Genomic DNA, 13,650 nt, shown 5'->3' with positions numbered 1-13,650 from the left:
AGATGCCTCGCTCTTCATTTTGTCTTACTCTGTGTTTGTGTGTAGTACGTCAACTACAACTTTTGGTCTTGAAAGTAGTTACACTGTGGGACAGCTGGGTGTCTCGGTCAGTTAAGCATCTGCCTTTGGCTCAGGTCATGATCCCAGGTACTGAGATTGAGTCCCACATTGGGCTCCCTGCTCCACAGAGGAGCCTGCTTCTCCTTCCCCCTGCTTGTGTGTGCACCTACTCTCTCTCTCTTTCTCTCTGACAAATAAATGAAATCTTTAAAAAAAAAAAAAAAATGCAGTTACCTTCTGAGGAAGTGGTCTTGTGGTGCCCTAGAGCATAGTTCATTTTTTTCACCAGCATCGCATGCTCCAGGGGTATCCCCTCTATGGGCTGTTGTGACCTTCTATTGTGGTTGAGCTGTGATTGCCTTCAGTGCAGCTGATTGCAGTCACCCACTTTACCTTCTGTGGGCACACTGGGCCGGGTTTGCTCCCCATGCTGTTGAGAGGCTCACCTGTGGCTGGTGTGGGCTCATTGGTGGGTGGACCAGCAGTCATCCTAGTTGTCCACACTTAGCCTTTCTGCCACAGCTGCAGGAATAAGGAAGAGCAGGGCTTCCTCCCTGTTCAACCAGCTAAGAAGATCAGCTTCATCAACTGCAGTCATGCTGGGTTGAGGGGTTATCTTTCCCCTTCTCCAGGCCAGGAGTCACTTTCAGTGGCCCTGTGGACCTAATGTTTTATCATTTGTAGTAGCATGAAAAATAATAGATGACAATTCCTTCTTAAGCATGAGTCTTACAATGTTAAGTATATGTGTGTGTCTCAAAAAAATTTTTCCCCCTAATTATGTAAATATCACACACTTTGTGTGAAATGCTAGATCAAATTTTTCAGCTTGATAGGCAACAGAGGTCTATGCTACAACTATTGAACTCTGCTTCTGTAGTATAGAAGCAGCCTTAGACAATATTTAAATGTGTAGCTTTGTTCCAGTAAAACTGTACTTCCCAAAGCAGCAGCCTAGATTATGGACCTCAGACTATATTTTGCCAATTCCTTATTAGAAACATATACCTTTGAAGGCAGAAAAAAATTTTTAAGTAATGTAGGACCTTTTTTTTTCAGTTTTTACTTCTTAATACCGACTGTGATTTCACTTCTCATACCAACTTCTTATGCCAGTAGTAATCCCTTTAGGATCATGAGTTTTCCTGTAAGTAGTATCATTCATGAGTATTCACTTCATCAGTTTTTCTCATTTATAAAATGGGTAATAGATGGTTTAAAATCAATAAAAACCCACCTTATAAGATTGTTTTGAGGATTAAATAACACACTTAAAGCACTTAGTATGTGCATAGCACCAACAAATGCAGAGTAAACCATTCAGTAATTCTGTGAATTATTGAGTGCTTACTGTGTGTCAAGCACTATTTTAGTACCGAGGTATTACTTGGAGGGTACTGTTTTTGTAACATACTCTCTCTTTAGGTAATAAATTTCCATTAGTAACAATCAGGGATTTCTGCATTCCTTTATCTGCCGTCTATAAAAAATAAAAATAGCTCAGATCAGAATATCAGTTAGAACTGCAGCCTGACTTCTTATAATAAGCAGAATTTTATTTGCTGCCAGCCATTCTTCTACCTATGATATTTTGGCTCCTGTTTCTATCAGTTTACCTCCTGATGGTTAAATCTTACTCAACTCTAGCATTTGAAACTCTCTTCCCTTTACTTCTGTGAATTTGTTACCTCCTAGTTTTTCCTACATCTAACAAGATTTTCATTCTCCTTTCCTGGCATCTCCTCTACCACCCACCTTTCAAATGTTAGTTTTAGTCAGGGTCTGTCTTTATATTTTCTTCTTTTATTACTCTCTTGAATGTCCCATCCCCTCTGTTCCAATTACAGTATTTACCTGATGACACTCTTAACCAATATCTGTAGGTCACAGCTTTCTGTTGTTAGAAAGCACATTTCTGACTGTAAGCAGACATGTTTGTTTGTATGGTCTTATAGATACCTTAAGCCTGTGTACATATGAATCATCTGAAAATCTTGTTAATTGTAAATTCTGTAAACTTGGAGTGCATTCTGAGATTCTGCATTTCTCGTAATCCTCTAGGCTGTGGCCCACATTTCTGGTAGAGAGGCCTTAAACCCAGCATATCGAAAAACTGAATTTATACTCTTCTCTTCCAAAAGAATACCATCTTCTTTCCTCTTTTCACAAATGACAATATGACCAAGCACTTTATTTCACACTTTGTACCAAGTTAGTCACCAAATGGTATTTCTTCCCTTCCTTATTAAGAACTTTCAAATCTTATTCCCTTGGCCTTCTCTGATTTTAATCAAGCCTTTGGCATCTTTCTCCAGAAAGATTAGTTACTTGTTACCTGGTCCAGGTATCTTTGTTCCCTTTTCTTTCTTCTGTTGCATCCTCTACACAACTACCAAAAAGAACTTTTCTAATAGATGTACTTGTGGCCCTCCCCATCACATACAGAATAAATGACAAATTCAGTAGCTTCACGATACAAGACCCAGCACAACATGCTTTTCTTGATTGTTGTTCACACCTCTAGTTCACATGCACAACTATCTGCATGTCTCTGAGCTCTGACCTCTAAGGCTTTGCGTATATTGCATGTTCCTCCTGGCTTATGCCTCTTCCAGTTCATGTGGCAAACTGCTACTCTTTAAAAATTTAGTCTAAACGTTTTTTGTGGCCTTTAGCACTTTATATTCCACAGCTCCACATAATATTATAATGTTTTTATTTGCTTTATTGGTCTTTTTCCTCTTCCAAACTAGGAACTCTTAAATTCCACAATTTTTTTGTGTCATTAATATACGGGGGGGGGGATATATATATATATATATACATCTATATATGCACACACACATATATATATACCCAGAATCTAATACTGTACCTCATATTAAGAGGAATTCAAATATTTATTGAATGGATAAATGGATTTACAAAATTTATCTAATTCAAGGATAATCCAGCTAAAAGCCTGTGTTTATATTGGTTAATATATCCTATATAGTCTTCAAACATTCTTTTCCTGACTTTATCTTTCTGTACTAAGAAGTTAAATTTTTCATTTGTCTTCATTGTACCTCCAGTCTCCTCAGATTATTTCAGTTATTTAAGTTGCTTTTCTCTTGAATGTTTTCAAGTGCTTTTAAATTGTCATCTTGGGAAGACCCAAATGACTCATAATGCTACACTCTAGATGGTGTGTATATAATAGTAAATTTTTTTATTTTAGAGATACTTAGGTACCCAGAAGCTTGCTTAAGCATAGTTGAGAATTCAGTTCTGTTGTCTGCTGTTGTTGGCCATTCTCTTTGTATTGTTTCTGGGTATGATATAGGACATTTTTATTTAGAATATGTGATGATTCGAATGGTTATTTTTATCAACAGGAAAACATCTGTCATTCTTTATAATTTTATATAATAGTTCACAGTCTTAACCATAATTCTGTAACCCCTTACAATGAAATTAAGTCTTAAAACCAGTGGAATACATTGTATGACTGACTCCTGATGTGATCAAAGGTGTATCATTACATCTAGCCAAGTGTATTGTCTTTTTCATTTATATTTTCACTTATTTTGAAAATAAATTAATTTAAACATTTTTCTTTAATCCTAAGCCATATGCTCCCTATTATCTTGTCATCCCCAGTTTTACCCTTTTTCTGGAACTAGGAAGATCCTTTTTTTTTTTTTTTTTTTTTTTTGTTTATAGTTACTTTGAAGAGTCTGAATTAGAAGAGTTCTATAGGTTTCTGAGTAATACATATAGCAAAACTATGCTGATCTCTAAGGGAGCTGTGCAAGTGACCTACTTAAAAGAATCCAGAGTGAAAAGCTGAACCATTTCATGTGTTTTATAATCACTTCTGTGTATTTGATCACTTTAAAGTACTATTCACAAAACTGCCTTTATAACTACCAAATAAGTTGGCATAAGAACATTTTCTGGAAATGCAGTGGCTGTTTTGTTTTTTGGTTTTTTAAGATTTTATTTATTTACTTATCAGAGAGATAGCACGAGCAGGGGGAGTGGCTGGCAGAAGGAAAGGCAGGCTCCCTGCTGGGCAGGGACTGCTCTCCCGCGCCACTTTTGGGATTCCATCCAAGGACCCTGGGGTCATGACCTGGGCTGAATACATATGCTTAACTGGACTGAGCCACCCAGGCGTCCCAGTGACATGGATTTCTTTAGGAATCTTCAAACTGATGTTATTGAGCTTTTTTAAAACAGCAGGAAGTAAACTAGAAGAGTTATTGTGCATCTTTTTGCAAGTGTTATATTCTTGTATAGCCTATCCTACTGCCATGTGTACATAAAAGCACCCAAGTATCTGTTAAAAAATTAATTCACCACTTATAAAATGTGATTTGCTACTACAGGGTATTTAGCAGATATCCCCCCCATTCAAGATTAGGAGGCTTTGTAGATCTATACTTAGCAGAGCAAAGAATGATGAAAATAGTCATTAGTGACTCATATTAAATTTATTCATTTCAGCCTATTAAAAAATCTTTCAAATGAATGAATATTATTAAATGTGCTAGCCTCTATTAATGGATTCAAAAAAGATATAAGAACAATCCTTTTCCCCTAGAGATTTTTCTTATGCAGTAGACAACACAGTTAGTATTAACCAGTGTTTTGCACAGGTGTGCATAATATCATTTACCAAAGGGATGGTGTAAAATGCAACAGGATACCATGAGATCATTTTTTGCTTTGGGATTCAGGAGTCTGCAGAGTATTTGGACAAATTCTAAAGGATGGAATTAATAAAGAAGAAATTCTAATAAACAGACTAACAATCAGCTTTATTTTGAACTAAATTCTATAGGGGAAGTATAGATAGGATATCTGAGTCTCTTCCAACAAGTTCTTAAAAAGAAAAACTACTTGCATTTAGGACAATAAAACAAAGAGTAGAGACCTTCATAATGAAACATATCTATAATGCTATTGCTAGTTAATGGTAAGTTTAAGAAATAAGTTCTCATGTCACCATAAAATCTAAGAAGTATAAAGTATTTATATGAAATAACCTACTTGTATTTTAGAAAAATGTGTTCTAGATTTAATTTGAACAGTTTTATGTGATCATTGCTGGGGGGGGGGAATGGTAAAATATAGATCAACAGTCCAAAAAAGGGAGAACATTGATTTAAAACTTTCCCAAGAGGCATGTGGGTGGCTCAGTCAGTTAAATATCTGCCTTCAGCTCAGGTCATGATCCCTGGGTCCTCGGATCAAGCCCCATATCGGGCTTGCCTGCCCAGCAGAGAGCCTACTTCTCCCTCTCTTTCTCCCTCTCCTGCTCTCCCTGCTTATGCTCTGTCAAACTAACAAAATCTTTTTAAAACTTTTTAAAAAAATGAAACTTCCCCAAACCCTGCACTCCAGATATAGTCCTCTATTAAAGTAATAAACATTTTTAAAGGTTATATGTATTGTGCCATATATTTTATATTTGCTAGTTTAATTTTTTTAAGATTTTTTTTTTTTTAAGATTTTATTTATTTATTTATTTGAGAGAGACAGTGAGAGAGAGCATGAGCGAGGAGAAGGTCAGAGAGCGAAGCAGACTCCCCATGGAGCTGGGAGCCTGATGTGGGACTCGATCCCGGGACTCCAGGATCACGCCCTGAGCCGAAGGCAGTCGTCCAACCAACTGCGCCACCCAGGCGTCCCTAATTTTTTTAAGATTTATGAATAAATATGTTTAAATTTTTTTGTGACAAGCAGAAGAAACAAACTGATCTCAGACTTGCTTTTTTTTTTTTTTTTAAGATTTTATTTATTTATTTGACAGAGATCACAAGCAGGCAGAGAGCAGAGAGGCAGGCAGAGAGAGAGGAGGAAGCAGGCTCCCCGCTGAGCAGAGAGCCCCATGCGGGGCTCCATCCCAGTACCCTGAGATCGTGACCTGAGCCGAAGGCAGCGGCTTAACCCACTGAGCCACCCAGGCGCCCCTGAAACTTGCTTTTTATATATGAGTTTGCTTCTATGTCACTAAATAGGATAATTTTTTTTATTGTGTTAGTCACCATAAAATACATCATGTTTTTGATGCAGTGTTCCAAGATTCATTGTTTATGTCCAACATCCAGTGCTCTATGCAGTATGTCCCTTCCTTAATGCCCATCACGAGGCTCACCCATCCCCCTCCTTCCCTCCCCTCTAAAACCCTGTTTATTTCTCAATCCACAGGCTCTTGTGGTTTATCTCCCCCTCCGATTTCCCCCCTCCACTTTTCCTTTCCTTCTCCTCCTATCCTCCATGTTATTCCTTATGTTCTACAAATAAGTGAAACCATATGATAATTCACTTTCTCTGCTTGATTTATGTCACTCAGCATAATCTCCTCCAGTCACATCCAGGTTGATGCAAAAGTTGGCTATTCATTCTTTCTGATGGCTGAGTAATATTCCACTGTATATATGGACCACATCTTCTTTATCCCCTTCCTCTGTTGAAGGGCATCTCGGCTCTTTCCACAGATCAGCTGTTGTGGATATTGCTGCTATATGAACACTGGAGTACAGGTGACCCTTCATTTCACTACATCTGTATCTTTGGGGTAGATACCCAGTAGTGCAATTGCTGGGTCACAGGGTAGATCTGTTTTTAATTTTTTGAGAAATCTCCTCACTGTTGCCCAAAGTGGTTGTACCAACTTGCATTTCCCATCAACAGTTTAAGAGGGTTCCCTTTTCTCCACATCCTCTCCAACATTTGTTGTTTTCTGCCTTGTTAATCTTTGCCATTCTAACTGGTGTAAGGTGGTATCTCAATGTGATTTTGACTTGAATTTCCATGATGGCTAATGATGATGAACATTTTTTCATGTGTCTGCTAGCCATTTGCATGTCTTCATTGGAGAAGTGTCTGTTCATGTCTTCTGCCCATATTTTGACATGATTATCTGTTTTTTGGGTGTTGAGTTTGAGAAGTTCTTTAAAGACTTGGGTATCAGCCCTTTGTCTGTAGTGTCATTTGCAAATATCTTCTCCCATTCCATGGGTTGCCTCTTTGTTTCATTGACTATTTCCTTTGCTGTGTAGAAGCTTTTTATCTTGAAGAAGTCCCAAAAGTTCATTTTCGCTTTTGTTTCCTTTGCTGTTGGAGCCATGTCTTGAAGGAAGTTGCTGTGGCCAGTGTTGAAGAGGTTACTGCCTATGTACTCCTCCAGGATTTTGATGGATTCCTGTTTCATGTTGAGATCTTTCATCCATTTTGAGTTTGTCTTTATGTATGGTGTAAGAGAATGGTCAGGTTTCATTCTTCTATACATAGCTGTCCAGTTTTCCCAGCACCATTTATTGAAGAAACTGTCTTTTTTCCACTAGATATTTTTTCCTGCTTTGTCGGAGAATATTTGACCATAGAGTTAGTGCTCGCTTCGGCAGCACATATACTAAAATTGACCATAGAGTTAAGGGTCCATATCTGGGCTCTCTACTCTGTTCCACTGGTCTATGTGTTTGTTTTTGTGCCAGTACAATGCGGTCTTGGTGATCACAGCTTTGTAGTAAAGCTTGAAATCAGGCAGTGTGATGCCCCCAGTTTTGTTTTGTTTTGTTTTGTTTTCAATATTTCCTTGGCAATTCAGTCTTTTCTGGTTCCATAAAATTTTAATGAAATCTTAAAATAAACTAAAAATTTTAGGATTGTTTGTTCCAGCACTTTGAAAAAGGCCAACAGGTTAATTTGTAATGATTAGATGCATTCTGTGGTGTGGTTCACATTAACTTATTTTACCTGTAGCTTCTTACAGACTTAGATTTTTTCCAAATTTCTAGATGTGGTTAATAGGACCTTATATAGCTTTGCATTATATTTTAGAGTTATTTCCTCAGAATAAAGAAATACCCAACAGGGAACTTTCAGATTTAAAGAATATGTACATTTTAAGACTTTGGGTTCATTTTGCTAAACACCTCTCTGGAAATGTGTCTATACTTCTCCCGCAAATAACCCCCAAGAAAATCCCTCTCTCCATCCCCTCTCTAACCTTAAATATTCTTTTTAATTTTGGGCACTCTGAGTGAGGATACCTCATTGTTTTGACATTTGGTTTTTAATGAACATTTTAAATGTTTATTGACTACTTGTATATCTGTACATTACATCCTCCTGTCCTTAGTCCATTTGTCCACCTACTGTGTATTTAATAATTTATGAGCACTTTGATACATTGTTAGACATTGTTAGAGACTTTCCCTAGTGTATCATTTATACTTTTATTTTTTTTTTAAGATTTTATTTATTTATTTGACAGAGTGAGCACAGGCAGATAGAGTGGCAGGCAGAGGCAGAGGGAGAAGCAGGCTCCCCGCTGAGCAAGGAGCCCGATGTGGGACTCAATCCCAGAAGGCTGGGATCATGACCTGAGTCGAAGGCAGCTGCTTAACAAACTGAGTCACCCAGGGGTCCCTCATTTATACTTTTAATTTTTACTTTTAATTTTGTTTCTAGTGGTGTCTAACTGTCCTGAAGTTTTCATTTTTGAATAGGCATATCAATAAAGCATTTACTCTATGGTCATAGTGAGGAAGAAGAATTTTATATTCCATATTGAAGTTGTGTATGTTACCTTCTCTGTAATACTTCTCACAGCTGAAATTATTAGTGTGATTACTGGTTTAGTATCTTTCTTCCTCGCGGGACTGTAAGCTTCGTAAGAGCAAGAATCTTGTTTTGTATAGTTTTATCTCTCTTGTCTGGCATACGGTTCAGTCTGCAGTAAATATTTGTTGAATGAATTGAAAATCTTAATCCATCTGGAACTCATTTAGATACAAGATAGAAAAATAGGTACCTGTATCCTATTTTTCCCAACTAGTTTGACAAGTTTTCTCCAGTGTGTTAAATAATTCATACATACACCCCAGACCCACACACACGCGCACACATCATTCTTTTCTTCCCTTTGATAGTTTTACCATATTAAACAATGACAGATACTGAGTCTCTCTTGATTTCCTAACCAGTTTTTTCTATTCCAGTATCACATCATCTATTAACAGTGGAACAAATTCTCCTCCAATATTTCACTTTTTCTAAAATACTACCCAGACTTCTTACATTATTTACTCTTGTCACAGAGCTTTACTACCAGGCCCGCAGAATCCCATTAGAATTTGGGATTTGGATTAAGTTTGAAACAATTAACATCTTAAAATACTTAACTCTTCTCATTGAATAGTATGAAATGCCTTTCCATTTATTTATATGTTTGAATTTCCTTAGTTTTTTGATTATAGGATCTGATGTTTTATTGAATGTATTTGTACATTTTATATTAATCTTTTAGCTAGCTTGAGTTTGGAAGTGAATAATTGGAATTTTTTCTTAAGCTTTTGTCAGGAGTGATAAACCCAAACTATTCAGAGGACTACAAATCAAGGTAAGAGGATTTTATTGGAATTCCTTTTTTCCAGTATTTTTTTTAATACCTTAGAGTAACTTTAGGTATACAGAAAAATTGATCCAAAAGTACGCTGTTCCCATATATACCCCTCCCTCATTGTATCTTGCCACTCCATTTCCCTTATTAACATCTTGAACTTATGTGGTACAACTGATAAACCAATATGGATGCATTTTTAACTAAATTCCATAATTAGCATTGGAATTTTTTGTATGGCATAGTTCTAGTTTTGCCAAATGTATATAATACAGTGTATATACCATTACAGTATCTTACAGAATAGTTTCATTGCCCTAAAAATTTCCTGTGCTCTACCTGTTCATACTTCTTCCTGCCTCACCCACTCCTCCTAACCCCTGGCAACCACTGATCTTAACTCCCTGTAGTTTACCTTTTGCAGAAGGTCATATGGTTGAAATCATACAGCATGTAGCCTTTTCAAATGGTTTCTTGAACTTAGCAGTATGCAATTAAGGTTCTTTCCATATCTTCCTTTTAGCTTATTTCTTGGTAACACTAAATAATATGAATATTCAAAAAAAATAAAAATAAGAAATAAATAATACAAATATTCTGTTGTACCATGGTTTTCATATTCACCAATGGAAGGACATCTTGGTCACTTCCAGTCTTTGGCAATTATAAGTAAAGCTGCCATACACATTTTTGTGTAGGCATAAGGTTTCAACCTACTCATTACCCAGAAGCACAGTTGCTAGATCATATAGTAAAATTGTTTAGCTCTTTAAGAAATTCTCGAACTGTCTTCTAAATTGGCAGTATTATGTTGTATTCCCACTAGTTACGAGAGTTTCTATGCTTCCCCATCCTCAACTAGCATTAAATATTTTCAGTGCTTGGCATTTTAGCCATTGTAATAAGTACATGGTATTAAATCGTTTTATTTTGCATTCCCTAATTGAGCATCTTTTCATAAGCCTGTTTGCCATCTGTAGATCTTATTTCGGGTATCTGTTCAGCTCTTTAGCCCACTTTTTCAATTTTTAATTGTGATAATATTAAATTTACCTTTGAAACTATTCTTTAACATACAGTTCAGTGCTGTTACATATATATACATATATATTTTTTTCTTTTTTTCACCATTGGGCAGCAGATCTGAAATTTCCTCATCTTGCAGAACAAACTCTATACCCATTAAACACTAATTCCCCCTCTCCTCCTCCCAGCTCTTTTGCTTTGTTTCTGTGATTTCCACTATTTTAGAACTTCATAGGAGTTGAATCATGCAGTATTCATCCTATCATGGCTGCTTTATTTCACTTAGTATGATGTCCTCATGATTCAGCCACCTTGAAGCATATGACAGGATGCTTTTTCTCCATCTGTTGATACAATATTTTTCTTACTTAGCCTATTGGTGGGGATGTATTCATTAATTTTTAAATGTTATACCAGGCTTGTAGACCTGGAATAAATCCAAATTAGTCATGGTATATAATTCCTTCATGCATTAGTAGGTTTGATAATGTTTTGTTGAGGATTTTTACAGCTACATTCTACATAAATTTTTATCTTTTGTGGACTAAAATGAGTTTTTGAACAGTCACATCTTTCAAAATAGCTTATAGATAATCTAATCAAAAATAGTTAAGTAGTAATGGTATTCATTGCAAATGGGTGGAGAGTATACCAAATGCTAGAGTTCACAAACTAGAGAACTGAAGCATAAATTGCTGAAAGAAATTCTAAGCTCCCTTCATCATCACTGCTGCCTTTTGGGTTATGTGGTTCTACTTAAGTTAGCATTGAAGATTGATTGATTTCTTAATGAATTGGGATCGTGTTTGTCACTGTTAGTGATCATGTTGGTCACTGTTAGAATTGCTCAGTCCTGTCAGATATTACTAGGGTCAACTAATGGGTCTCAAGTTTTAGAGTCTAACCTACTTACAAACTAATTACAAATACAAATTAAAAAAATGTATCTTAAGGAAAATTCAAAACTCAGTATAAATGTTGATAATTTGGTGCATGCCTATTCCAGCAGTGGTCTTGCACAGTCATTCTCATCCTAAACTTGTCTTCTCAAGGTTTTAAGCTCATGTGGACTTTGAGTGTTGTGTATAAAATAAATATTTGTTTACATTCAATCACCTTAAATTTCAGACAGTCTCGATACCAACAGGTGTTTCTTTTTAGAGGTAAATGTAATTACTTAGTTCTCCTTTTTTGAAATCCTGTAACACCTATTATAATCTAGAAGCCTTTTTTAAATTACTCTTAAACTGGCTAAACCTGGATTGAATTGTTGGGCTTTTGCTTGAGGCTGAGAAGGCTTTTCTAAGCAGATAAAAATCATGTCCTTCTTTTTGTAGTATGTTCGTGGTTCCGATCCTGTATTAAAGCTTTTGGATGACAACGGGAACATTGCTGAAGAATTAAGCATCCTCAAATGGAACACAGACAGTGTAGAAGAATTCCTGAGTGAAAAGTTGGAACGCATATAAATCTTGCTTCAATTTTGTCCTATCCTTTTGTTACTTTATCAGATGAAATATTACAGTACCTAGAGAATATTTTAGTTTTGCTTCCTTCCTTTGATCACTTTCTGTGAGGCATTAAACATCTCATTAACAGTGGAAGTGGTAGCGTAGCCCGCGGTATCTGAGGAGTCGGCAAACTTAACAAAACCCAGTTCTCATACATTGCCTTCCTTCCACATTTGTTGGTACCACTGACAAAATGCTTCATAACAGAGTTGGCTAATTATGCAAATGATAGTTTGTAATTTGTCCAGTTTTATGAACAACAGATTTTTAGATTAGGGAGGTTAATAAGGGAGATGCCTACTGTGCCCCATGCATGTGCTGTGTGCTCTCTGAAAGCACCAGCAAGAACTACAAAGCAAGTAAGAGCCACTGAGCCTCAACAGATTGCCTGCTTCTCATTCTTCCGGCTGTCCTTTTAATAGAAATGTTACAGTTCATAATGAATGTGCTGCGGTAAAACTTTATGGCTTCATTATTGTAAAACAGATTCAAGATCTACAGTAAGAGTGAAACATTCAGAGATTTGCATTAATGAAGGCTACACAGAAAACCTTCAGGAGGGTTTGTGTGGATCTGATATTTAGCAAATTTTTGTGCTTCCCACTCTTACAGAAAAATAAAAAATGTTCTTTTAAGATCAAAATATAAATAAAGTTTCCCAAAAAATCGAGTTTGAAATTCTGATTTGTCCTCTCATGTTTAAAAATGCTGCATTTCTCAGTGTGTTTTTATTTTTTCATAGAAGCCCTGTTTTATCCAGAATGTTAAGATGGCTACAGTGTTTCAAACTTATTGTAACTAATATTGCTTTATAGTTGTCTAGCAGTTTCTCAAAGTGCTTTTATCCCTGAATGCATTTTTTATTGATATCTCCTTTAAGGAATAGCTTTTAAAATGCAGAATTTTTATGAGCTATTAAAAATGATTTTTCTTGCTTGACCTTTTGTCTGGTGGTTCACAAAGAACAACATTCATCCAAATGAATTTAGGACATTTAAACCTCTTATCATATTGGTCTAATCTTACGTCAGCTTAATCTCAGGATAAACTCTTTTAATCTAGAAACTTTAAAAATAAAAAAGTAAGAATTAAGCTGTCAATGAAGGATATTTGGAAATCTTTAAAGATGCTACCATGAAATGTTTTTATAGAATATTTTTAAGAGTTTGGTTACTATTGCTAGCATTTTGTATTATCTCCTATTTTAAATTAAGTACATTTGTAAAGCCATGAAGAGAGTAAACCCTAGGCAAGTTGGTTAATCAAAATAAAATACAATGAGAAGTCCTGGCAAACAGACTAGGATCTATTTTTGGTCATTTAGAGTAATGGGAGAGCCATCATTTTGATAGTACAAGACCCTGGATGGTGAGGCACTAATCCCCAGTGGCCATTATTACTTAAGAACAAGAGGGAGGATAAGCCCGTCAGGGACAGTAGGAAAAACAGTGGGAGGAGGTGCCACCACCTACAGATGAACAGTAGGATAGAAGGGATGAAACTTCAAAACTGGGATTGGCACAGGAAACTAATTGGACTGCTGTCTGGGCAGGAAGAGCCAGTTAAATGAGTGCTGGCATTGGTTTAAAAAAAAAAAAAAAGAAAAGCTTAAAACTCTATTCAAGTTATTATATTGAAGTTATTATGAGAGAGCAA

The 13,650-nt window shown here is 36.2% G+C and overlaps 1 protein-coding gene across 1 annotated transcript in view; it reads left to right on the top strand.

Moving 5' to 3' along the window:
• SELENOF (selenoprotein F) overlaps positions 1 to 12,664 on the top strand; it is a 70,629-nt gene extending 57,965 nt beyond the window's left edge. Inside the window, exons 4-5 of the mRNA XM_044238630.1 lie at positions 9,408 to 9,457; positions 11,821 to 12,664. Of these exons, the coding sequence (XP_044094565.1) occupies positions 9,408 to 9,457; positions 11,821 to 11,952 (182 nt within the window). The 3' untranslated portion in view covers positions 11,953 to 12,664. The remainder of the gene's footprint in view (positions 1 to 9,407; positions 9,458 to 11,820) is intronic.
• The last annotated feature ends 986 nt before the right edge of the window (positions 12,665 to 13,650 follow it).

Source organism: Neovison vison, chromosome 2 (assembly GCF_020171115.1).
Source record: "Neovison vison isolate M4711 chromosome 2, ASM_NN_V1, whole genome shotgun sequence".
In the NCBI taxonomy this organism is placed as follows: domain Eukaryota; kingdom Metazoa; phylum Chordata; class Mammalia; order Carnivora; family Mustelidae; genus Neogale; species Neogale vison.
The sequence above is the reverse complement of the archived record's forward strand: the minus strand, read 5'-3'. Positions and strand labels throughout refer to the sequence as shown.